At 29.5% G+C, this 26622-nt stretch overlaps 3 protein-coding genes across 3 annotated transcripts in view; all 3 read left to right on the plus strand.

The window, feature by feature from the left end:
- The first annotated feature begins 3306 nt into the window (after positions 1 to 3306).
- On the plus strand, positions 3307 to 10402 carry LOC123299981 (peroxisomal (S)-2-hydroxy-acid oxidase GLO1). The gene is made up of 8 exons (XM_044882431.1): positions 3307 to 3504; positions 4792 to 4943; positions 7366 to 7486; positions 7878 to 8012; positions 8645 to 8912; positions 8976 to 9092; positions 9466 to 9577; positions 10233 to 10402. Exons 1-8 carry the CDS (start codon positions 3368 to 3370, stop codon positions 10298 to 10300), a joined length of 1110 nt encoding a protein of 369 aa, XP_044738366.1. The 5' UTR covers positions 3307 to 3367; the 3' UTR covers positions 10301 to 10402.
- A 626-nt stretch (positions 10403 to 11028) lies between these two features.
- LOC123305213 (isocitrate dehydrogenase [NAD] subunit gamma, mitochondrial-like) lies at positions 11029 to 12484 on the plus strand. Its single transcript, XM_044886866.1, has one exon. It carries the CDS (start codon positions 11219 to 11221, stop codon positions 12425 to 12427), a length of 1209 nt encoding a protein of 402 aa, XP_044742801.1. The 5' UTR covers positions 11029 to 11218; the 3' UTR covers positions 12428 to 12484.
- Positions 12485 to 13486: 1002 nt separating this feature from the next.
- LOC123304992 (NGFI-A-binding protein homolog) overlaps positions 13487 to 26622 on the plus strand; it is a 32301-nt gene continuing 19165 nt past the window's right edge. Inside the window, exon 1 of the mRNA XM_044886571.1 lies at positions 13487 to 14131. Coding sequence (XP_044742506.1) covers positions 13750 to 14131 — 382 coding nt within the window. The 5' untranslated portion in view covers positions 13487 to 13749. The remainder of the gene's footprint in view (positions 14132 to 26622) is intronic.

Consider the following 26622-nt stretch of genomic DNA (forward strand, 5'->3'; position numbering starts at 1 on the left):
TTTTAATTGCAATTGTTTTAGCAATACAAACATTTAATTAACAAAACATTAAACTACTTTACTCAACAATGTTTTTTCTTTATTTTTCGGATATCTCATATTGTTTTTTTTTTCGGATATTTCATCTTGACTTCTAAAGAGTGAGGGTGCTTTTTATTCTCAAATTTTCTACCTTAAAAAAAACAAATAACATAGTTTTTGTAATACAAAAATACATTTGAACTTTTGTCTCATAATAAGATTGATTGACAAGATTAACAGGCTTTCCCATAATATATGCGCGATTTATTTAAGAAATGATTTAAATTTTGGTTGAAATGGAAATAATTATTTATATATATTTTTTAATTTCAAAATTTTGTAGTGTTGAGTATAAACAAATTGAATTCTTACGTTCTTACGAATGTGAAATTATTTTGGACTATTCGTATAAAAATAAATCGTATCGTTAAAAAAAATTGTTTAAAAACTGTTAATATTTAATTCTTTTGTTGTTGTAAATAATATTATGTTAGTAATCTAAAAACAGCTTTTTCGAAATAAGTTTCTTTTTGTCGCAAAATTAATCGAGTAAATAAAGCAACATTTTATTTAAGATTTAGAAATTTAGTTATGTAAGTAATTACTATAATTAATAATTATTTTCTAAAATATTCAGAATATTGATTGTATCAATTTATAAGAATGAATGTTTTGTTTTGTCAATATATATTTAAATTTCAGTAAATTTATATTTAAAGTATACTTATTCATTGATTTCTTATTCGTTTAATTTCCAGGAATATTTGTTTCGCTAGTATGAGATAAATTTGCCTAACAAAGAGTATAACTTCTGCTTCGTCTTTATTTTACGAAGTGCAAGTACAGCTGCTTGAGAATAATCTCTTTTGGTCATGATTTTCTGATGTTCTCCAAATATTTGAAACTAACACAATGGATTTTGTACAAAATGCTCGGGACTAAATACGATTCCTTGAGAAATTCGAAAACACTTTTTGTCCCAAACTCAACAGCAAAGAAGTTATTGTCAATAAATGTATGGAGAATCCAAAATGAAAGACTCTGAATGTTGTATTCTATCCTAACTAATATTATAAATGCGAAAATAATTCTGTCTGTCTGTTACGCAATCACGCCTAACCTACTACTTAACCGATTTAAATGAAACTTGGTACAGAGATAGTCTAGAGCCGTAATATATATATATTTTTAATGCGAAAAAATGCTACAAGTATTTATATATATATATATATATATATATATATATATACATATATATGTATATATATATATATATAGAGAGAGAGAGAGAGAGAGAGAGAATGGATGAAAAATAAAATTGATGGTTTCCGGGAATTGGCCAAAAACTTTTATTATATATATTGCGTTAATTTTTGCAACTCCAGCACTTCCGAGAATGCGCGTAAATAGGGTCTTAAACTAGATGCTGAACCCTCTCCCCCTTTTTTGCCTTTAAGTCCGCCCAAAATCGTTACTTTTTTAGTTTTCTAGGGAAATTGTTTCTTAGTTGTTTCTTAATTTATATATTTTGAAACGAGCTTTTAAAAGACAATATTTCCCTTTAATATTGCCATTTTTAACCCGTAAGCTAGCAGACATACTCATATCTTAAAGAAAATGGGAGCAATAAATTTTTTTTATGTACTAAATTAGCACTTAATGTGCTTAAAATTAATACACTTTTCGATTCTGTGTGTGCTGAAATTGTTGTGCTGGCTTAATAGACATCTTATTAACGAAAATAAATATCGAGCTGAAAGTAACGTTTACCTTAAATTTCAGCTCGATATTTATTTTATGTTTAGAATTACCGTGTTCACACGAGTGGACAGACGGAAATGGAATAATTAAGTGATTTTATGACCACCTATAACAAAATTTTGTTAGTCAATATTTCTAAGTGTAATAAACTTGGGACTAAATTTAATATTCTCCGATATATTTCATACATGAAAGGTATAAAATTCTTTTATCAATCACAGAAATAGCATAGAAATATTTAATTTCGATCTTTTTTTCCAAAAAAACGCACGTTCCCAATTCATTCCTTAAGTGATTTAATTAAAATTGCAATTAATATTTGTTTAGGAATTGATTTAAATTAAATGTTTTCAACTTTTGTCACTATAAATTATGATTGTTTGTACTAGATTTTTACAGAGTGGATCAGGATTACCTATACCTACTATGGAGTTGAATTTATGGTATAATAGGCTGAACTGTCTTTGTTTTAATTCACAGTTTTGATTAATCGAAACGCAGAACATTTCCTAATAAAAAAATTATCTTTTATTTTTTTAAATACAAGAGTATAATAAATTTTGTACCCATTTTAATCGATATAGCTTATTAATATGATAAGGAAATCAATCAAATTCGATAAAAGCGTAAATGCGTATGATGATCATCAATTAACTACATATACAGGCTTATTTTGGCTTGAGAAATGGATATAAGCTTTGAGAATTTATACGTTAAATTGTTACTAATTTTCAGAAAATAAAGATTGTCGAAAACCGTGAATTATAAGTTTGGTAAACCCTGCAGATGAAACTCGACACTTTTATTTTCACTGCAGAACCTGAAAAGAAAAAGTATACAGGGTATTCCATTCAAAAAAATACGCCTTTGGTACTTTTCGTGTCTTTCGGACATTCTGTACATTACGAAAATAATTTTAAAATGTACAGACAGTAAATTTTCTTAAAACCAAAGTTTAGCCAATAGTCTTTCGTGTCGTTTCACGTGAATAACTCTGTATGCATGTTATTTCTTAAAGAGGTTATTATTCCACTATGTGTTTTTCGAAATGTGGATTTTTTAAATTTTCAGTGAAAATTTTAGGCTGTATTTAATGGCAATATGATCAGAGGTTTCTCGCCATAAGTTTGTAAAGACTTGGTGAGTATAGAAACTCTAGAGGCGAGGTGTATACTGCTCGCACTGTGCACCAGGTGGGTACCTCGGGGTCTTTTTCGTTGTGATATTCGCATTCAGCGACCCAAAAAATACGTAAGTAACCAAATTTGACTCATTTCCATCGATATTTAGTTTCCAGTTTTTCCAGCTTTTCCAGATTTTCATTTCTCCCTCATCATTTTTGTTTAAATCGAATGTGATTTTTGTGCTTTATTTCTTTATCTAAATCTTAACTTTAGGACCCTGTATAAATTACTATGTTATCATTAAATAATGGCGTTGTAAATTATAATAATTAATATTATGTTTCATATCTCCCCACTCCATCGATTGTTAATTTTCTTAAAGCAATGTATGTCTATTTATTCATTCAGTTTCAATCTGTGTTGAGTTTTCAAAACAGTATATTTTTTTTATAACAATAAAAATGAATTCAAATTTTGTGAGTGTTAAAGATTTTAAAGAATATGCTCATTCGGTGTTGCCAAGAAATTCATTGGATTACTATCGAAGTGGGGCTGCTGAACAACTTACGCTTGCTTTAAATAAACAAGCTTTCAATAAGTATGTTGAACTCTACATGTTATTATTACATGCCTTAATTATAATTGTTATGTAATAGGAAAATTACATTTTTAATAATAGTCTAAGAAAGAAAGTCAGACCCATAATATACAGTAATTTTTATGGTTGAAAATTGAATTTCAAATTGACATTCAAAACCGGTTTTATCTGCCGGTGCTTTACAAAATAATACCTTTCTATAAAAATAGTTTTAAATTTAATTTCAAAAACGCTAGTAGATAGACCAAATTTATTCTACAAAGAAATAAATTTTTTGTGGGAACTATTCTAGTAAATTAATGGGTTCAGTAGAAATTGATCGACATATTTGCTTTGCTTGTATTTTCTGCAAAATTTATCATGTTTTGGAAAAACGTTCACGAAAGTTGTATTAGCCTTTTTTTGAGTTTAAAAAAATAAATGCTACAAAAATAATTGTAGGTCCGATAATTTTAAAATTATAATAGGTATGAGATGTAATAAGGTCGACCAAAACACCTATTCGCCCAAAATAAAATTTAGAAAAATGTTATTTTTTGAGGTTGATTAACATTTATAAACATCTAAAAAATACGAATTAATATATCCTGCTGATACTCAAAGCCAAAAGGTGACCAAAGCTAAAGAAGGATTAAAAATTAGTGATCTACGTCCCTAGACTCGTATTTGGGTCTTATGCACAGCTTCTACTATTTACAAGATGCGTATGCAACTCACACCTGCCTGTTTCAAGTTTTTTGCAGGTGTAGATTAATAATTTTTGCTATATGTTTGGCTAATATATTTAAGGCTGTATGCAGGTCACATCTGATATATTTTTATGTTTTTTACGGTGCAAATTACGAATTTATTATTTTCCTAGCTGGATTTTTTTACCTTCTTCCGGTACAACATTCGACTAGGGGATCAAAAAATTCGTAATCTATGCCCCAAAAACATAATAATCAAGTATTCCACTGAGTCAAGTATGACTTGTATATGTGTACTATGGACAGCGTCTGGATTAATATGTTCAAACTGTAAATATATTTAAGGAAGTGTTGGCAGAAATTTTTTTATCATTTGCGCCTGACTCAAATTTTTAGTTATGGCTAATGAGACCTTCAAATTAATATTACTTTAATAATTAACTGGTTTTGAAGAAGGTGACCCGGTCTTAAAGTAAAAATAACTTAACATTGATTCCACAAAAATTGAATGAAAAATTAAATCTTCCAATATTTGGCTGAAACAAATAGTCGAGTTTGGGGAGGTTACTTGAATTAACCATAAATTATTTTGCTAAAGATTGCGAATACGACCAAGAATGCTTGTGGATGTATCCAAACGGGATTTATCAACAACGATATTAGGCGAAAAGGTTAGTATGCCAGTTGGTGTTTCACCTTCAGCAATGCAAAAAATGGCACATCCGGATGGTGAAGCTGGTAATGCTAGAGGTGAGTATTAGAATTAATAACAAAAAATAAAAATTAAGGGGTCATAAATTTGCCACTTTTCTTATCTGTAATTTCTGTGAATTATAATTATCAGTTTATGTTTTTTAAATTATTTAATAAATATTTAAATTGTTTACGATAATATGAAAAAAATTATCTGGATTGTTTTCAAGTTTTATTTATGATGAGAGGACATTATTGCAATTGTTACCACTATCTACAATATAATGGTAATGTTTTGGGACATTTAGCTGAATTCAAAAAAACCATTCTTAGCTTTAAAATTTTTATACCATGCATATAAGTAATATGCAAAGTATATTAAGTTTAGTCCCAAGTTTGTAACGCTTAAAAATATTGATGCTACGCACAAAATTTTGGTATAGGTGTTCATAAAATCACCTAATTAGTCCATTTCCGGTTGTCCGTCCGTCCGTCTGTGAACATACGATAACTCAAAACCGAAAGAAGATATCAAGCTGAAATTTTTACAGCCTACTCAGGATGTAAAAAGTGAGGTCAAGTTCGTAAATGAGCAGCATAGGTCAATTGGGTCATTTTGTAAACCGTTAGAGATAGAAGAGAGAGTTTATGTAAAAAATGGTCTTTATAAAAAAATAAACAACTTTTGTTTGAAACATTTTTTCGTAAATATCACTGTTTACCCATGAGGCTACAAATTAGACGTAAATTGTATAGTATGTATTATATGGGAATATCAGTTATGTATGTGTGCCATGTGCCATCAGTTATGTATGTATTTGTAATGTGAGAGTTCTTTTATGACTTCTATTTTGATGTTTAAAACGATCACGGATTGAAAATACATTTTGTAAGTAGTCGGGTTTTAAATTATATTTTCGTTGTTGTTAAATTAACTTCTTTTTATATTTTGTAATAAAAATTGAAAATAATTTCATTCAGAAAAAGGCTCAAAACAAATGTCATGATTTTTATATGTATATGGAGGTTGTGCGGCGTTTACACCAGATTTTTCTAGCTGTCTTCTTATTTTCAAGCAGTATTTTAAATAATTTTGTCGGTTTTGCGTCTTATTATCAAGTAATTAAATAGATAACATTTAAATTGAAATTAACTACGATTAGACAAAGATGAAACTTAAGTACTTTCCTTTCCAGTAGCGTATTTCGAAATATTTCTTGGAGCAAACAAGGGGCCTTGGATGTATATAATAACATTATTATTATAATTATTGTAAACATAGATTAAATATCTTTGATGTTAAACACTATGCCAATGGCTATGTTATACATAAATGTACGGAAATAATTCATCTACTGGCTTTGCGACAACAGTCAGTAAATAATTCCGTATAACTTAACCAGCACCAACGGAATAAATATTAAAAGGATTAGGTACCAAAAAATTAAGGGGGCTAATTACAGTTTTTGAAGTCTCCGTATTTCTTCTAAATAAAAGGAATATGGAAGGGTCAAAGTTAACATAGGCATTAATACATGTACGCCTATCTGGAAAGATCACTGGAAGACTTTAACTCTATTTTTAAGGAGCTTTTATTACAACTTCCGCAATCTACATGGTTAGATCCTTCTTGAATAAAACTGACGGTTGAATTTTTTTTAACTCACCAGACCACAGGTTGAACGCAAGGGCCAAAAAACCGTAGGCCCGTGCTAACCTGTCTCCATTGGAGACATGCCCAGTCTATGAATTACAATGTGGGTGTCATCACAGCGTGAAAGTAAGGGTAAAAACACTAGTAGATCCGTGATTATTCGATCCAAATAGGGACATTGCCAATCCATAGATCACAGGATAAATGCAATCACAGAGTGAACGCGCAGGATAAAAACATTCAGACTGGTGCATTCATTCTGTGATGGCGTCCACTTTGTGATTCCTCTAGTGGGGCCAGGTTAGAACGGAACTTCCGTTTTTTTGGCTCTTGCATTCAACTTATGGGAGCATCCACCCTGCCATGCTTCAATTTTCTATAGTTCTAATTGCTCAAGGTAAAAATTGTAAAAGTTCTAATTGTACAAGGTTCAAACTATGAAACTTTGATAATTCTAATTATCAAAGTTCCATTCCCAAAGTTATTTTGGTATGGAACCACATTGATATAACTTTTTCTATAATAAAATTTCAATATATTATTTTTGAAAGATTTTTTTGTTATATATTGTTTGTTTCCTTAATACTTCATCAACTTTAATGAAAATGGTGTCATTTTCAAAAATGGAGTAAAAAAAAAAAACAATGAGTTGAAAAAAACTGAGTGCATACTTGGTGGTTCCTAACGTCCATACTAAAACCAATTATAATTATTTTTGAAAAGAAAAAAGAAAAAGAATCAATTTGTAAACGAAGGCAGAAGTTATAGTATCCACGAGTCCTAAAAGCAATACTAAATTTTTATTATGTTTTTATTTAAATCTAGCTTGCGAAGCTGCTGGAACCATTTATATATTGAGCACATTATCAACTACAAGTATTGAGGATGTTGCAAAAGCTGCTCCAAAATGTGTCAAGTGGTTTCAATTATATATTTATACAGATAGGTATGTTAAGAATATGTGTTATTATGGTTATTTATATTTAGGAAAATAATCATTAGACATATCCTAAATATCGTGGCAAATACTGAAGTAATTAGAGAAATTGATTTATTAACTTCACCGTATAATTCACGCTAATCTGGAAAACATTTTATTCTTTTAAAGTTCTTAGGAGCTACGTATTCACTTAAGAATAAAGAAAAATCATGGACGAAAAAGTTGGTATTGGTAATTCAAACTGAAATGAGATTGTTCGAGAGAGATTGTAGATTTGTGTGCACTATTTCAATTTGAACGAATTATACCAATCATTTTATAATTTTCAATGATTAGTCAAATGTTTGTTCGTTTCAATTATAGTTATTGCGTTTTAAGATTATTTAATATTTTGTAGAGCAATTACTAGAAATTTAGTCAGTCGAGCAGAGCGTGCAGGATTTAAAGCACTTGCTTTAACAGTTGATGCTCCTTTATTTGGAGTTAGACGTGCCGACATTCGAAATAAATTCTGTTTACCAAAACATTTACGGTAAGAATTATTAATTTTTTTTTTTATGCAACTTACTTTACTTATCTATTATGTACATAAACATTACCATTTTATTGTTTATTGGGTTTTGCAATTTTATAAGATACTAAAATTTCAACTTCAAAAACAGAGACTACCACATCATTGCCTTCAATTCCCTTGACCTCTCTTTTTCCCCTTTTTCTTTACAATGTTATGGATTTTAATTTTTTGGTGCAGAATCAGAATTTTTGTTGAAAATAAAATATAGGCCATGTTACTCGCTCGCTGATAATGAAGCTTTCAATAAGAAAGATTAATTTGCATACAAACTTTCGTTGTCTTTTTCACTACCCTAGAAGTTAAATTTTCAAAAATCCTTCCTTATTGCTCAGCTTCAGTGTCACAGAAATCCGTATATAAATTTTCACCCCAGACATTGATATGCCAGTTAGTAAGTCGGTCAGTTAGTCAGTCAGTCAGTTAGTTTTTTTTTTTTTTTTTATATGTAAACAGGTAATACTATCTTGAATATGTGAATTTAATGTCTTGTTAAAAAAGTGGGTAATTGGTAAAATTTTTAGAAAGATTCCATAGCTTCACATATTCTGTGCATACTATTTAAGAAATTAAAATTTTGTTATGTTTTTTAGATTAGCTAATTTTGAAGAAACCGACAGCAAATCTACAAAAATTCAAAGTTCTAAAGAAGGCTCAGGATTACAAGAATATGTAAATGGATTATTTGATGCGTCCATCACATGGAATGATATTGCTTGGCTTAAATCAATAACGAAATTACCAATTGTTTTAAAAGGAATACTTACCAAAGAAGATGCGATTTTGGCGAGACAAGTTGGCGTACAAGCAATTTTAGTATCAAATCATGGTGCTCGTCAATTAGATGGAACTCCTGCTTCGGTACTTACTTTTACTTACTTTTGTTTAAAAGTAGAAATTAAGAAAATAATTTTTAAATTTTAGATTGAAGCATTACCTGAAATTGTTAAAGCAGTTGGAAAAGATTTGGAAATATACATGGATGGAGGAGTAGACGAAGGAACTGACGTATTTAAAGCATTAGCACTTGGTGCCCGAATGGTAAATTAATTTCATAATATATCTGTTACAATTTTTAAATAAAGGTTTTTGAAGTGAAAACTTATTTTGTATGAACATAAATCATGGAACTCGCGTCATGGTCACGTAATCGTCACCGTCTTTGTCACTATATATACCGCATTGAAAATAACTTCTTGCCCGACCACTGAAGTTAAGCAACATTGAGCACATTTAGTTCTAGGATGGGTGACCGCTTGAAAACACTGTGTGTTGTTGCTTTTTTATTATTTATAATAGTTTTTTATACACACGTTAATAATTTCAATTTACAAATTATGAAAAAGAAACACAGTTATTCCAAAGTTTTTTTCACTTCCGTCGACGGTCCCCATGACTATCTTTTTTTTTACAGTGTTTTATGGGACGTCCGGCATTGTGGGGTCTTGCTACTGACGGTGAAAATGGTGTAAAAGCTGTGTTAAATATTTTACGCAATGAATTTGATTATGCCCTAGCTTTAACTGGTAAGCAATTTTTTCTTCATTTTCTTCTTTGAGGTACATTTTGTAAGGCATTTGATTGATTTTGGTATATAATTGAATAAATTTTTATCTCAACATTTAGTATTGTTGGTCGGTTATCCATAATTAAATTTTTTTTAACCAAACCCAAACCAAAAAAGGGATGTTATAAGTTTGACCGCTATCTGTGTGTGTGTGTTTGTCTGTCTGTGGCAACGCCTAAACGGGGGAACCGATTTTGCGATTTAGTGCTGTATGTGCAGCGCAAAATACCTAGATAATTGGGAGAAAAATATCAGTTCTTAAGAAAAAATACCGATCACGCATGGATTTTCCTAAAACTTATTTTTGACTTTATTTAGTCTCATTTTTTATCGTTTTTTTAGCTTTACAACCCTCTATTTTTTTTTAAACGACTTTTCGCACCTTTTCTTGAAAAATCGGACGGGTTAATCATTTTTAATATAAAACTCCTCAGCTTGTACTATATAAGTAATTTTGTTTATTTTTATACTTAGATTTACACAAATGTACCACATATTGCCTATACTATTTGAAAAGTGTCTGCTTTCTATATTGCATTATTGCAAAAGTTAATTAAAATATTGTTAGTTAAAAGTTGATTCATTAACTTAATTAAAAATTGTTTCATTTTTAGGTTGTACAAGCGTTCGTGATATTAAACCCGAAATGGTGGTACATGAATCTTTTTACAGTAGACTTTAATTACCGACTTAAATTGACTGTTAACTAATGAAATGTTAAGCAAAGATTATTTTTATTCGAATTTATCAAATTTTAAAATATTACAGTGATGTTTTATTATTACAGTGAGGTTTGTTTATAATGAAATGAATAGAAAATATTATAAAGTCATATTAAACGGATATAATTTTATCAAATATATTTTTGTAAAATACAAATAAATAAATTATAAATATATTTTATTTATCTCAAAATTTCAGAATTTTTTTGAAGATCTTTTCCAGAAATTTGAGTTTAATACCAGCAGACACAGTCATCATGGAGGGTGATAGAGGGAGATGAATTTTTCTCATTAACGAACTTGACTTTTCAAATATAAAAACCCTTCTTGTTACCAAATTTTATTCAAATTAGACTTAATTGCGCCCGCTAGAGAGTTTTCAGACACATAAACGTATAGATATGTGTAATACATACATATTATATGTATAAAAGGATCGATGAACATTAGTTCCATTTCCTTCGACAATTCGTTAAAAAAAGTAAACAAGAAAAATTTTCATGATTAATTTATTTTTATTACCAAGTAATTGAGCGGTAAAATTAAAAATTTCGCGAATAAAAAACGAAAAACTATCCATATGGTAAAGTTGGAAAATTCATAAAGTAATCCGTTTACGTCATATAGGTGGAAACACTGCATACCTACACTACCTACCTCTATATTGTTTGTAAATTGTAGGGAATAGTCGAATCTTCTACCTATAATGTAACAAACATGGTTAAAGATACATACACATATTTTCTTTTACTTTTAACGAACACAAACCGTAAAATGGATTGACATTTAATAATGTTTTGACATATTTCCATATTATGTTATTCATTTATCTGTCAAAATAATGTAAAGCGAAATTTTATCATCGATTTAAGTACCTAATGTCAAATTTTTTTAAAATGATGAATTCCTACAAATATGTTGTGAGGAGTACCAGAAAACGATCCATATTAATAAATTTCATCCAACAAAGATCAGTATGTGTGGATAAGTGTATAGATCCAGTTCAATATAAAACACCATTAGTAAAAAAAGTATCAAAAATCCAAAGAGCGAAGTATGGTGGACGACAAGTGGTAACAATGATACCTGGCGTAGGTATTGGCCCTGAAGTAATGCAACAGGTTTTAAATGTATTTAAATTTGCCGGCGCACCCATTAATTTCGAAGTAATACACCTTGATGGTTCATCAACAAACGAAGATTTCGAGATTGCACTCACATCAATACGACGGAATGGCATAGCTATAATTGGACATCTCGATAAGCGGCATTTAAATACCAGAGAAGGTATTCCATCCATACCACGAAACGTTAGCCTGCGAAATGAATTAGATTTATTTGTAAATTGTATACACTGTCATTCCTTACCAGTTCCATCAAGTCGGAAACGTATTGATTTAGTGATTATACGACAAAATACCGAAGGTGAATATTCAATGCTAGAACATGAGACGGTGCGTGGTGTTATTGAAAGTTTGAAAATTATTACACGATCAAATACAGAACGAGTTGCACGTTTTGCATTTAATTATGCGCGTGCGCATAAACGTTCCAGAGTGACAACTGTACACAAAGCAAACACTATGAAATTATCAGACGGATTGTTTTTAGAAACTACAAAACGTATTGCTCAAGAATATCCAGATATCATCCACGATGATGTAATTGTTGATAATTGTTGTATGCACTTAGTGTCCAATAATGCACAGTATGATATATTAATTATGCCTAATTTATACGGGACAATTATATCAAATATCGTTTGTGGTATAATGGGAGGTCCTGGCTTATTTGCTGGAGTGAATTATGGAGATCATTACGCTGTATTTGAAGCGGCAACACGGAATATTGCAAGTAGCATTGCCGGCAAAAATATTGCAAATCCTGTTGCCATGTTGAGTGCTGGTGTTAAATTATTGGAACATTTAGGTTATACGAAACATTCAAATGCAATACGTTATGCAATTTTAAAGACAATCTTTATTGATGAAATACGAACACCGGATATAGGTGGAACAGCTACTACGGAAGATGTTACGAGCGCTGTTAATACAAATATTTCAGCGCTAACACCACGAATTTGGTAGAATTTTAGAAACATATCATATATTTGTTGAATAATTAAAAATAATTAGGTACTTGGTTTTCGCAAAAAATTATATGTTTGACATGTACTTTTATTTTATTTAGTAATTATATACATAGATATAATTTTACATTAAAGTGTTTATTTATTTCTGCCTTTGCCTTTATTCGACTTCCAACCTCTCATATTATTTATGGTACAAAATATAAACAACTTTTGTTTGAAACATTTTTTTGGAAACATCATTGTTTACCCGTGAGGGCCCAAATTAGACGTAAATTGTTTAGCATGTATTATATAAATTGTATATGTATGTGCAATGTGATAGAGTAATCAACACTATTTATGCATGATATTTCAACAATTAACTCAGTCAACTGTTTGTTTTCACTTGTTTATATAAATATTGATTTGTGAGTCATCATGAAAATCCTTAGAACCATATATTCAGACAGCTTTTACAAATCGATAAAGCAATATCTACTAATATATTTTCAAACTGTATACATACTTATACAACTTCTGTATCGTAACCTGCTAAATTTTGATAAACACACTCACTTCCGCAATATTAAAAAAAATCAAGTTTAACTTCCGTATAATAGAGAAACCAAATTAATAAGAATATTATGCTGCCTTGCACAATGTTTCAAATAATTTGAATACAATATTATAATGAAATAGAAAACGGGTTTACACTGTACATTTCGACACATATACATACTCCCTGTAACTACTGTACAATACACCCCGAATATATATATTTTTTTAAAGAGAGGGGTTTATTTCAAAATACCCTCTGCATGTAAGTATATACTGATATTAAATTATTCATTTACAAAAAAAAATGGGATGTGTTTAAAGGAAAGAAAAAAACGGAGAGGAGAAAAAAACGTAAGCGTAATACTCATTTCATATGAAATATTATTGTATACAAAATGCTTGATTCATAAAAGTTCCCCCCTCTTACGTACTGGACTTAAAGAACACATCAAACAATTACACAACAAACCCATCCACTTTTTAACAATACAAACATTAATAATATAATACCAGTGGACATAGCAGCGAGTCAGGCAATCAAACAGTCGCGCCGTGTCCGTGTATTTATTTATCCGTCATATCTTTAAGAATATAACACACATTACCGCGTGAATCGCGAACACGAAAAAAGAATAATTAACAATTGTGAATATATCAATCAAACTGTGATACCTATTAATTAATTATAAGTATATATAAGAAAAACATGAAAACGTAATTTATATGATTGAGAAAATTAATGGAAAAACCTTAGACGGGAAAAACTAGAATAAAAAAATAATGGATTTAAATAATAAGTCAACATCGTCAGTGGTCAAAGCGGACGATGGAAATAGTTGTGGATCTGTGGTTAGCTCAACAAGTGTCGGAATATCGTTACGACGATCTTCCCAACAGAATAATAATATTACGGACAATACAAGTGCAGCAACACCGGGTACAATAAGTCCGCGTGTTCAAACACCTACACCATTTATGATGTCATCCACATCGAATTTAACACCATCGTTACGATCTACCCCATCACCATCGTTTGTGGGACCATCATCTACACCGACACATGCGACAACAAATCCAACGAATTCGATAACAAGTGGGAATAATAATACGGTTATGAATGCTAATTCGAATAAAATCATTAGCCGTAATGTAAATGGAACTTGTAAGTACAAAATTGAAATATTTTATATACAGGATGGGGTAGAGAAGTGTGCGATTTTGAAAACGATGTAAAAGTAAATCCAATAAATTCTTGCAAATTATTTTTTTTCGCCTCTAACTACATGAAAATGTATATAAGAAATTTAATTGTGTCTTTAATCAAGTTGTATTATGCTTTTGAGTAAATTCAGTTATTTAGGTAAATATAGTTTAATTAGTTATAAGTTTAAATTCCAATAAAGTGACCTCCACCTAAACGTAGAAATTTTTGTTGGCGAGTCTTGAAACTATCCACCTTATGCCGCAGAATTTTTATCTTCTCTTTCCAATTCCATATTGTTTTGGTAAAACGATTTCACAGCGAAAGCAAAGAAGTGGACATCGCTTCATTGTGACTGATTGAATGACAGGAAAATCGTTGTAGACGTAATGAAAACATTACCTTCTGATTTTCAATACAATTTACTTAATTTACAATTATTAAAAACACAATATAATTTCCTTAAAAACACAATTAATTTTCTCCATTACTTAAATTTTTCGTAAATCCTTTTTTTATGTAGTTTAAGGTGGTAAAAGATAATTTGAAAAACTTGATGGAATTTTTTTTACAACGTTTTATAAATCGCGTACTTCTTTGCGACACTCACCCACTCTTTTACACTAGAACCCCAATAACTTCCTTTTTTCGCCACCTCAATAAATAAAAGAAAAACCTTGATAACAAAAGTTGTTTTGTTTTAAGAAGCCTCTATCTAAGTCGAAGCTTTGATTACATCTGTATCTAGAAGTTCTTCCTACGGGATCAAAGCCACCAAATAGTGAGTGTTCTTCCTTCTTCGATTGAGTACGGTGCATGTCAATTACTTTGAACCTTAGATAACTCAACCCTCAATATATCAAAAAACTCGTTAGCTTTAATTCTTCTATGTTTTCGCGAGATTCGAGCTATATGGGTACAGAGTTGAAATTGCAGTAAATTAATATAGTGCGAAAAACGTGTGATTTTGATTTTTATCTTGGGATGTAAAAGGACCTCGAACACAATACATTAATTTTTGGTGTCCGTTAAAAATTTTTCTTAACTATGGATTAAGGAGGTTTTAATCATGCTGATCAAAAGTTCGTATGGACTCAACTCTCAAAAACCCTTCGCTTCCGAGCCCTTCATGTAGGCATAACCTTTGAGGGGCCGTAGCTCGGAAGGGTAAGTGTTTTTGAGGATTGAGTCGATAAGAACTTTTGATCAGCATGATAAAAACTACCTTAATCGGTACTTTTCAAAAAATTACCTTAATTCATAGAAACCAAAAATCAATCAATGTATGTGTCCGGGGTCCTTTTTGCTTACCAATTTGGAATGTAATATTCTGGTAGATAACATCCAACTTTTTATCTTGAAAAATGTGACAAGGGCTATTTATTTCGAACCCAATTTTCATCTCATTTCTTTAAAAAAAAGATTTTATATTTTGTATTGTGTAATAATATTTAATTATTTATTTTAAACTTCCCGTTGCCTCCACCATTATATCTACTGCTATTATTAGATACTGAATTTATTATTTGTTCATTTTTTTCCAAATTAAATTAACACTTATAATTAACACTGATTAATAAAACCATTGTTTACTATATATACCTTCAAAAAATAAAGGTACGTAACAGAATTGAATTTTGTAAATAAAAGTACATTACTAGTTCATACGCATTTTTTGTATTTAAATGAAACCATTATTAGGATCACTTTGTTGACTATTCTTTCGTCAACTGTTCTGCCGTGGTGCAATTCTTTTTTTCGCGTATGTTATTAATTTATATATACCCATATATATAAATTAATAACTGGGTCAACATTGGTAAAACTTGGGCAAAGGGTTTTTTGAGAATGAAAAAGAAATCTAAGATTGGTCCAGTCTCAAATTGGCATCGTGCAATAACAGCGTCTCAACTTTTACATAAAGGCTTAGTCCAAGCTTAGATTTTAGGACTTATGTTAGGTCCCGATCCAGTCTTGGATTTACTCCGAATGGTAATATCATGCCAGCCATGAAATCAAGTCTGGGTTCAAGTTTGAATGACAGCTGTACGCTTTTCGTCCTTTGCATAACGAGCTTGATACATTTTACTTTGCTCAATAAAGCAGACGATTTTGTAGTCATGAATGTTTTGAAGTCCACTCAACAAGGAGATTGCGCTTCAACGTCTCTCACTGCATCACTCTTCATCATACTTACAGAATACGTTTACTTAATTAAAAGTGTCGAAATTAGGCAAAAAGAAAGGCCAAAAATTATATTTCTGTATGGAGTTGTTGTGGTGGCCGAGTCATAATGATTTTCTCAAATTTTACAGCATTTTCCTCTTCAATATTATTGCTAATACATCATTGCCAGATGTTTTTATTGGAAAAGCTTTTAAGCCGATCAAGTGAGAGTATGACTCACTTTCTAAAGGTTCCATACCTTTATCTCTCTTGTAACAGTTATATTGTATTATTATAGTTAATATGTAATTGCAAGCATACGAATAATTTTATCATCTTATCATTGGGAGAATTCTATCCGCCCGGATAGGTTATAAGTTCCTATGTGGAAAATTTCGAAAAAGTTTACCAGTTTACCAGTCATATCTTATGGTACTGAACACTAAAATCTAAAAGATTTCTAATTATACTTTGTATGCAACCTGTTACTTAAACTACTTGTTCATTAATTATATTGTTTACTCAATTCATATTCTCTTCTCGAATTCATATTAATTAAGTATATTTTAATTATCAATTAAATATAATATGGGTAAATTATGATAAAACCAGATGGATATACAGAGTGTTAAGTTAAATACGTGACGTGTTCTATTTCATCACTGCATAATTTTTGTTTATTTTTAACCCTCGAACTAAAAAAAAGTAGATATAGAAAAGTAGGTATAGAACTAAAATAAGTTTGACCGCTATGTGAGTGGCCGGTGTGTGTGTGTGTGAGTTTCTGTCTGTCTGTCTGCGGCATCGTAGTGCCTAAACGGATGAACCGATTTTAATATTTTTGTTTCGTTTGAAAGGTAAATTAATGAAGAGTGTTCTTAGTCATGTTTCAAGTACGTGTTTAGGGTTCTGTACCCGAAACTAAAAAATTGGCGATTATCTTTAAAATCGACTCAGTTTGGAAAAGGCTTTAAGGAAAAAGGTTATTTAATGGAGAGTGTTTTTAGATAGATTTCATGTCGAGTTTAGGGTTCCGTACTCGAAAAATTTGTCGGGCTTTTTAATATTTGTAAATTTCACTTGTAACATCCTAATCAGAAAATTTTCCGAAAACAGGAATATCCACGAGGTCTTTTTCCGGTCACGAATAGAGTAGGTACCTCGACGATTTTTATTTGGTGTATTGGAGATTGTTGAACATATTATATATGTTGAAGCTCTGTTGAAAATGAAGAATATTTAATAGTTTTCATGCTGCGAAGTCTATATCAAAAGAATCCTTATATACAGTGTGTTGTATGAAGACACCCTCATATTTTTGTTATTTATAGGAATATCGATTTGAAAGTTTGTATAATCATACAGGGTAATGGGTCACATTTTTCTTTTTCTAATAAGTTTTTTCGATATCTCTAACCATCTTTGACGTTAAGATTAAGAACCTGACCCATAAAAAAGTGACCCATCACCCATTATTACTGTGCAAAATTTCAAATCGATATTCCTATAAATAACGAAAATATGACGATATCTTCATATTAAATGCGACTGTGTTATTTTCAAAACTTCTGAAAAATATTGCTCATACATCAGAATAACACATAGGCTTTCGAAAATTACTCATTGTCTTATTGCTTTTAAAGTATCTGATATTGAAAATAAAGCTTTTTTTGAGCTGTTTGTTTGTTTGTTTTTGTTTTTTTTTTTAATACTTTGGATTGGTTCTTTGAAATATAATAGCATCTGACCAGGTTCATAGTTAACTCTTTTTAAAAGAATCAGATGTTTGTATTGTTTAAGTTAAGAGGTATAATTAATTAAAATTATGCAGAACTACATGGGCTCTTATCTGTTCAACTAGAGTGCCTGTTCAATAATATTGGAAATTTATGGTTTGTGAAAAATTGGCACAGTTCAATTTACCCCATAGTTTTGATTTTATTTTATAATCATATTTAGTTTCTGTCTCTGTTGTAAATATTATTCCTTAGATTATATATATCGTATTTATAATGTTATAATAATTCAATGCTCTTTTATAAATTTTACTTTATTCATGATCAAAATAATATATAAATTAAAATTACGTTGGCCTTTGTAAAAAACATTTCCCAATATGGGTAATTTTGAAGTTATGTTTATGAATTTAAACAACAACTGATCATTGAATTTGACATTTAAATTTTAGTCTGCACAGTTTCTATAAATTTCTTAATAACTTTTATTTTTATTTAATACGTAAATTTGATCGAAAATGAAATATGATTTTATTTTAAATTATTATAAAATTTCTTGTATCATTAATTGTAAAACACAACTCTAAAATTATTACTGATTTGACTAAACTATTTCCCGTCTCGTCATTGCTACAATATCTTTTATCACAATTGTATTATGAAATAAATATATCAGAATTCTTATTATGCCATGTATACTTATTTGCGCTCCCACCATATTTTTTAAACTGACGTGTTTGAGTGACAATGAATTGAATGTGAAATTTTCTGTAATTTTAACAAATTTTTAGCTATATTTTTTGCATTAAAATTGTCTGGTGCGGTTAAAGAAACTTAAATCATAAGGGATCAGACAGAAGATTCATTTTTATTCAAAATCCGTCTCTGTTGAAATTATATGTTCCATTTTTAAAATCAAAAAATTTTTATATCGTACATTTTTTATTAAACAAAAACAATTTTCGTGAATTGTGTATCAAGCAAGTAGATTATATAAAAATAAATTTTTTTGATAGAGTTTTGAATAAGATCAATGCGAGAAGATCTCTCAGAGGGTAATATAAAAAAAAGTATAACAATAGAATTCTTGATGAACTGGTCTATATATGTTGTAATATACAATTTTTTTATATGTTTTAAAATAAATAATCGCAAGCGGTTTAGTAGCAACAGCCAACCAATTTATATAAATCATATAAAAACATGATAGACCTCAATTTTTTGATGTTTTTTTAAGTATAGATATCTTATCGCATAACTTTGTGTATACACAATAATCATTCACACACACGTAACTTTTTGGTTCAAAATTTTGATGGTTCCGTTCCATGTTCAGCTCAAGAATTAAATTTGATACTTTGCAATCGTATAAAATCGCCTCGCGACTTATTGACAGATGGAGAGCCTGAATGTCTGCAAGTAAAATTGAGAAGTTGTATGTTTTTTTATTTTATATTTTTTCAAAAGATTACTAAAAATTATGTAGAAACAAATTTTTTTAAATTGATTTTTCATGTAATTTTACAATTGAAAATGGTTTTTCTAAACTATAAATTAAAACGGAAGTGACGTCAACACCTCGCATTTGTAACGCCAACGCATGGAGAAATGATAATATTACACAAATAATGAATGATAAACGGTTTGTTTCTCAGATGGCTTTCATTATATTATAGCGCAAATTTCCATAGAAACCGATTGGCTCACAGCTTCAACGTAGGTTAATTTGTCACTACCGTTTGATTTATTCAAAAATATTACTATTTTTTATTAATAATTAAGTTTTCCGGTGCAATCAAAACCTCACTCTAATTCATAACTGGCAAACATTAGACGATCACTTTAAATTAGAAATTTGCTCTTTATAAAAAGGTAAATATGTTTTGCTTGAAACATATTTTTGTAAACCGAATAGTTTAAATAGTAATTGATAGCAAAAAATACCCTAAAAGACCCTGTAAGAAACTACATTTCATAGCTTTTTGCTCGCTTCTTCATTAAATTTTAAGAAAAATGATCTTTATAGAAAAGCAAACCCTTTTTATTGGAAAATTTTTTTCGAAGAGTGCGTAGATTTTACAGTTAGGCATACAAAAAACCAATTTTGGGTAAAACTTTTCATCCGTTTTTGCCTAAACTGTACGGTTTGCGGAAAAATGTTTCGACCAAAAAATGTAACCTTCTTAATCAATAACAACTTCATCTATCTATTATCAGGTATGGAAAGAGTGAGCTTTTCAATGAGCTTGAAAACCTTAGTCAAGGTTAATGTCGGTAAGAAGTGCGCCTATAAACCCAACATTTTTTGCTTGAAACATTTTTATCGATTAAACTTAATTTTTCGAGTTTCAAGCATTTGTCAACTTAAAAAAGTCACCCTGTATATAGAGTATTATGTTTTTCTCGTAAAAAAATTGATGCTCAATTTCCAACAAAAACAGAATCCTCAATGAGTGATTCTTGTTTTATGTTTGATCGATTCAACGCAATTTTTTCTTAAGACAAAATGAATCCTTGTTGTGATAATCGGTGATATTAAGACTCGATGGAGTGCCCTCAATAATGTAGTATAGATATTATATGATATGATATTGTTTTTATATAAAGTTTACGATGAGTAGCTGCGTTTCGATGATGATTTCTTGTCGATCGCGTTGTCTGCTGCATTAAAAATGAAACATGTTTTTATAAACAATATTATATAAACGATAGACGGACGAAGAATCATTTTTTTTGTTTAGCTTAGTTATATGTCTGTAGGGAATTGCTTTGATTATGATTTGATGTGGATGAGTATATTGATAATATGATGACGCTCTTTCTATTTACGCTCATGTTAGTGAAACTATTTTTCAAAATATGTGGTTGTCGCATGTTTATATAAGACTTTTTTTTGTATTCGCTAGAATGTTGCAAGTAACTCAGTTAAGGTAGTTCTTTCCCTACAATCCAGTATAAAATTATTGGTTTTTTACCTATTCTATGCGTACGTACATAGCTATATAACTACACACTACACTCCATACAGCTAATTTTTTACTGTTTACTATAGTGTACACTACTACAATCAAATGCAATAAAATTAATACACACATTAAATTTTTTCCTGGCCGATATCGCGTGAACAAAAAATGATATTGACTTCGTTGACGTGTCGATCGAACCGTACTAACGGCAATATGATCCGTTCAAAATCATCCGATATGATGATTTTATTATGCTTAAGTTACTCGTGTGGGCCCCAAGGCTCACACCATACTCTATCCACGGCTTGTTTAATTTAATATTTAAACGGTGAATAATTTTAGTTTTTATTTTTAATGATTCTAAATATAATATTCTTCCAAATATTAGTTTTTTGTCAAAACGGTTACTCTCCTTCGTTAGAAAAAATTGTAGATTTTTTAAGACTTTGCTTAAATAACTCGCAGCTACCTTAACAAAATTGTGTTTAGAAGAAAAAACTAAAGATACCAGTAAAATGGAAATAATTGCTTTGGATAATTTCATTCTATTTATCTTGAACCCCTACTTCACCACCTTGGCCTCTTGAAATTCGTATATGGATTATTTCAGTTTTGAGAATCTTGATGTAAAATGCTTGCATCTTAAGGCAAATGTCGGTGTAAAAATATTGTGCACTTGGTCTCTTGATCCTCCTATGGAGATCTTGAATCTTCGATCTTTGATTCAACGCTCTTGATTCAAAATTTCAACTTTTTCTTTGCAATAATAGATGTACTTATGTTATCAGAAGCATAAATAAGATTTTATTTGGGACTCATTTTCTCAGTTATTTGAAGATCAATTCAAGTACAAAAAGCTTAGAAAAAGGTAAAACGTTTGGTTAAACATTCCTAAAATTTGGTTGCGGATCTAGGAATGTTTTAAATTTTCCTAATTTTTATTATATGTTCGATGATTTTGAGCATTGACCGTACCAATGAGTTAAGAAAACAATATCAGTCGAAATGCATAAGTTTAATTGCTACTTTTTACAATTCACAATTAACAATTACTAAATTACAAATTCTTACAATTGTAAATTGTTAAATTGAACAATCACAATTAAAAAGATAGAACAATATTTTCTATATTTTCCATTATCTGAGAATTAACCATAAACGATAATGTTAATTAATTAAGCGATTTATATACTTGCAGTTCACAATTAAACATTAACTAAAGATAACTGATTTAATTACACAGTTAAAGTCAATATTGTAATCGATTGATCAATTGAATTAAATAAAATTAATTGATTAATGCCCAACTCTGGTTGATAGTACATCACCGTTTTAGTACATTTTATAATAAGACAGGTTAACTTACTTATAATTTTAATTTTTTCAATGAAAAAACTAACTTTTACCCGTGGCCACACACGCGTATATACAGAGTGGATCATTTTAATCTATTATGGTTAATAGCTCGTTTTGTAGATAACCAATAAAAAAATAACTTAAACAAAAGTTTCAGAGTTTGATGGGGGATATCAAGTTCTCATGTCAAAACACGCTACCTACAGAAAATTGCTTTTGCCAAAAGTAGTCAAGGGCAATAGAGACCATTCGCCCATGACTATGCCCATGACTTTGACCTGAAATTCTAGTTTCAAGGTCATTTGATCTTGATTTTCAAATGGTCTTGAAAATTTACGTAAACTTCTTGAATGACCTTTATTGTCCTTGATAATTTTTGTCTAAAATTTTTTTCTAAAGCTAAGCTTTAAAGTTTGAAGTGTTATTCTATTTCTTACCTTTTAGAATCTAAATTGACTATTAAAGTAACCCGAGGAACTAGATCCAATCTGATGTCACAACATGATGTCTCCCAGCAAACTTTGCAACTTTTTTTTTTTTTTTTTGATTGGCTAGCTACAAAATAAGCTAGTAGCCATTATATATAAAAATGGTCCACCTTGTATAGATATAGTAAGACTCTCAAGTCCCAGTACACACATCAAGAAGATTTCTTTCACCCCCTGTCAGATTCTTCAGGAAAGAATACTAATACCACATAGAAAAATTGGTTTTCTTGAGTGAATAATATATTTTTCATTTTAAACTATTTTTGTTTATGCTAAAATAATCTTAAAAAAAGTTTTTTTTTGTCAAGAAATCTTTTTTTCTTTGCAGATCTTAAAATCCGGGAATGCCTATAATTTTCATAGACATTCTATTTTCATAGCCATAACATAATTTTAATTAATTTTTTATTTAACTATTCCATCTACACTTATCAGTAAAGGTTTTGCCTGTCTTATTTGTTTTTTAATATCTGGTAGACCGTTTCCTTACAAAAAGTCAACATTTACTATTTCAAGAGTGTGAGAGTATACTTTACCTAGCTGTAGTTACCTCTAACTAGTACATGTTGATGAAATTTCTACAGTTTTCCGTTTGAATAAACTTTTACTGAAAAGATCAGTAACAGTTGAAATTACCTAGGAAGACGCAACTCTCACTGTAAGATCAACTTTTCCTATAACATATACATCTTAAGTGCATTACGCTTCCACCATTAATATAAATTATTTATAAAAATTCTATGTAATAATAATTTTTCCAAAGGTTTTAAATATTTTACTAGGGGGGGGGGGGCATTCTTTGGCTTTCCAATTACTACTGATTACAACTGCAATATATTTTTACAAACGGTTTGACAAACTAAAATTAAAAAAAAAAAAAAAATCAAATAAAAAATTAGAAAAACGTTAAAGGGTTGGATCATGTAACGGGTACAAACCAAACGATTATCTTCTAAACATATAAATTTACAAAACCAATATAAAAACAAGATAATCTTTAATAAAACAAAATTAAAAAAACTGTTTGCGATTATTTTTATTCCATCTCACGATAGAATTATATAAATAAAACAAAAATATAGTGTTTTTTTTTTTATTGAAATTTTTTTTCAATATAATTCTTATTAGAAATAAATTTTTTTTATATTAAGAAGCAGTGTTACGTATTTTATAACGCTTCTTATAAATATTATGTATGTTCTATATGTACTTTATATTTTTTAAAAAGACACGCATGAAATGAGCATAATGTATCATCAAAGAGGCATTTATAAATAAATCATCAACAGGTCATACATATTCACAAAAAAAAAATTTATAATGAAAAAAAAATTGAGTAAAAAAACAAATAAGTATTTAGGTCTTTATGTATTTCTATGATTATTATTTTATAAAATAAAAAGAAAAAAAAAAAAAAACACAAGCCAAGTGCGAGTTGGGCTCCAGCATCGAAGGTTCCGTATCGCCATACAATATATATTTGTGTTACATATTGTGCTGTAATTATTTATTGTTTTGCTTTAGAGTTTGCACTATAGTTAGGATGTCTACAATTATTTACAACTTTTGTGAAATTTTCGATCGCCTACCAATTATGGTTAAACAGCTAAAGTACTTTTAAGGTCCTAATTTTTCGGTACGGAAGCATTAAAACCACTGGCTACGTACGAGGCTTTCATATGTAAAATGACATTCTTGCTATGGAAAAGTTCTGCAAAAACTGAAAAGTTATACTATTTCATTCAAATGGCTTTTAAAAGCGAATAGAAAAAATGTAAAGAGCTAACTGACTACCGGTGGCATCTTCAAAACGATTCAAATTACCGTAATATTGCAATTGTAAACTAATTAGTAAAATTGTAAATTTATCTTCCAAAAAAGGGTCAAAAACCACCCCAACCCGTGCTCGACTCACACCAACTAAAACGCAATGAGTGGATTTTTGTTAATAGGTGTTGAATTAGCGCTAATTGGAGTGGTTTTTTGTAACTAGTTTAAAATTTGACGAAATTACAATCTTACGTTGACAGAAACATGACTCCAAAAAAATGATTTTTGCGTTTTTTATCTTCTTAAAAAACAGATTGAAAAAATAGGGGGTTTATAAATTTTTTGCTTACCACCAAATACAAATTTCCCCGGCATCTTGAAAAAATTCCTTTTTCTGATAATTTTTCTAAATAAAAAGGGTCATAATGAGCCACAAACATTTTTCAAACAGCCAAGCATTTTTACAAGAATGCATTAGGCTTTTATCAGATCTATTCGCAAAATAAAAGTAAAAAATATATTTTTTACTTTTTATCTCAGTAAAATTTAATTTTGGATTCATTCATTGTGTTAAATAAAAACTTGACTATAAAAAGATTATAAATCAAATTTAAATAAATTGATTTTTCCAACGATTCCGCCCGAATTTTATTTCGTAACGTATTTTCTAATTTCATTATGTGATCACATAAACATCGTATCTCGAAAACTTGGATATGTTTGCAAAACTAATTACATGAACGGGAAGAAAAACACACGTCCACACATCATCGGAAAATTGTTAGAAAAATCTCATATGCATATGAGTAAAAAACAAGTGAAAACAAACAATTGACTGAGTTAATTGTTGGAATACCATAAATAGACAATGTTGATTACACAATCATTTGTTTTTTTACGTAAGAAAAGAAAGATATCCACTCTTGCACACAAAGTAATCTTAAGAGTATTTTTCTTCTCACTTCCCCACAAGGGTATAAACAAACAAACACATACATAATAAATGTAACGTATAAATTTAAAATAAATACAATACCTGTATAAATACTATGTAATGTTCTAACCTTATTTGCACCCTCACGGCTAAACAATGATCTTTACGAAAAAATGTTTCAAGCAAAAGTTGTTTATTTTTGTACAAGGAACATTTTTTTACATTTAAATTTTTGTTCTATCTCTAACGGTTTACAAAACAGGTCTTGCGGACTCGAGTCCCAATTAATCTATGTTGCTCATTTACGAACTCGACCCCACTTTGTACGTTCTTGGATCGCTATAAAAATTTCAGCTTCCTATTTCTTTTCGTTTTTGAATTATCTTATTTACGGACGGACAGTCAGACAGACAACCGGAAATGGACCAATTAGATGATTTTATGAACACTGAACACCAAAATTGTGTTCGTGGTATCAATATTTCTAAGCGTTAAAAAATTTGGGACTAAACTTATTATACCTTGATATATTTCATATGTATACATGGTATAAAAACAAATATTTAGTGTGTCCAAATACATGCAGAAACACGATAAGTAAACATGAATTAACTCTCATGATCTCCTGAACTTTACATAAAAATTTACATATTATTACTTAAGCTGTTTTTTTCACCTTTTTTTTACACATAGTATAATATACATGAGATATGTAGTTTTAAAAGCATACATACAAGATGTGTATGGTTTAACCCTTTATTTAATGTTAGCTAACCATACACTGTATCACCCACGAAAAAAAAACTCAGGTAATTTTTCAAAATCCACCGAAAAAAACTTTTTTTTTTTCATTTAGTTGAAATTAATGCTTGTAGATGTTTCTTTAGAGTGAATCTTTTTGTTTTTTTTTTTATAAAGTGATATTTGAATATTTAATACAATAGAATATTTAATAAAAAAAAATTAGGGAAGATTTTATAGTCGACTTTCTCACAGTGGTTTTTTTAAATATCTTCAAGATGTCATTTGTTCGAAT

The sequence above is a fragment of the Chrysoperla carnea genome, chromosome 1 (genome assembly GCF_905475395.1).
Source record: "Chrysoperla carnea chromosome 1, inChrCarn1.1, whole genome shotgun sequence".
NCBI classification, from domain to species: Eukaryota; Metazoa; Arthropoda; class Insecta; order Neuroptera; family Chrysopidae; genus Chrysoperla; species Chrysoperla carnea.

Bases quoted from the DNA above. Each gene is read 5' to 3' on its own strand.
- LOC123299981 (XM_044882431.1), top strand. From the start codon at position 3,368: ATGAATTCAAATTTTGTGAGTGTTAAAGATTTTAAAGAATATGCTCAT. The intron at 7,487-7,877 runs GTATGTTAAGAA...AATATTTTGTAG, and splicing joins TTATATATTTATACAGATAG to AGCAATTACTAGAAATTTAG. The intron at 9,093-9,465 runs GTAAATTAATTT...TTTTTTTTACAG, and splicing joins TAGCACTTGGTGCCCGAATG to TGTTTTATGGGACGTCCGGC.
- LOC123305213 (XM_044886866.1), top strand. From the start codon at position 11,219: ATGTCAAATTTTTTTAAAATGATGAATTCCTACAAATATGTTGTGAGG.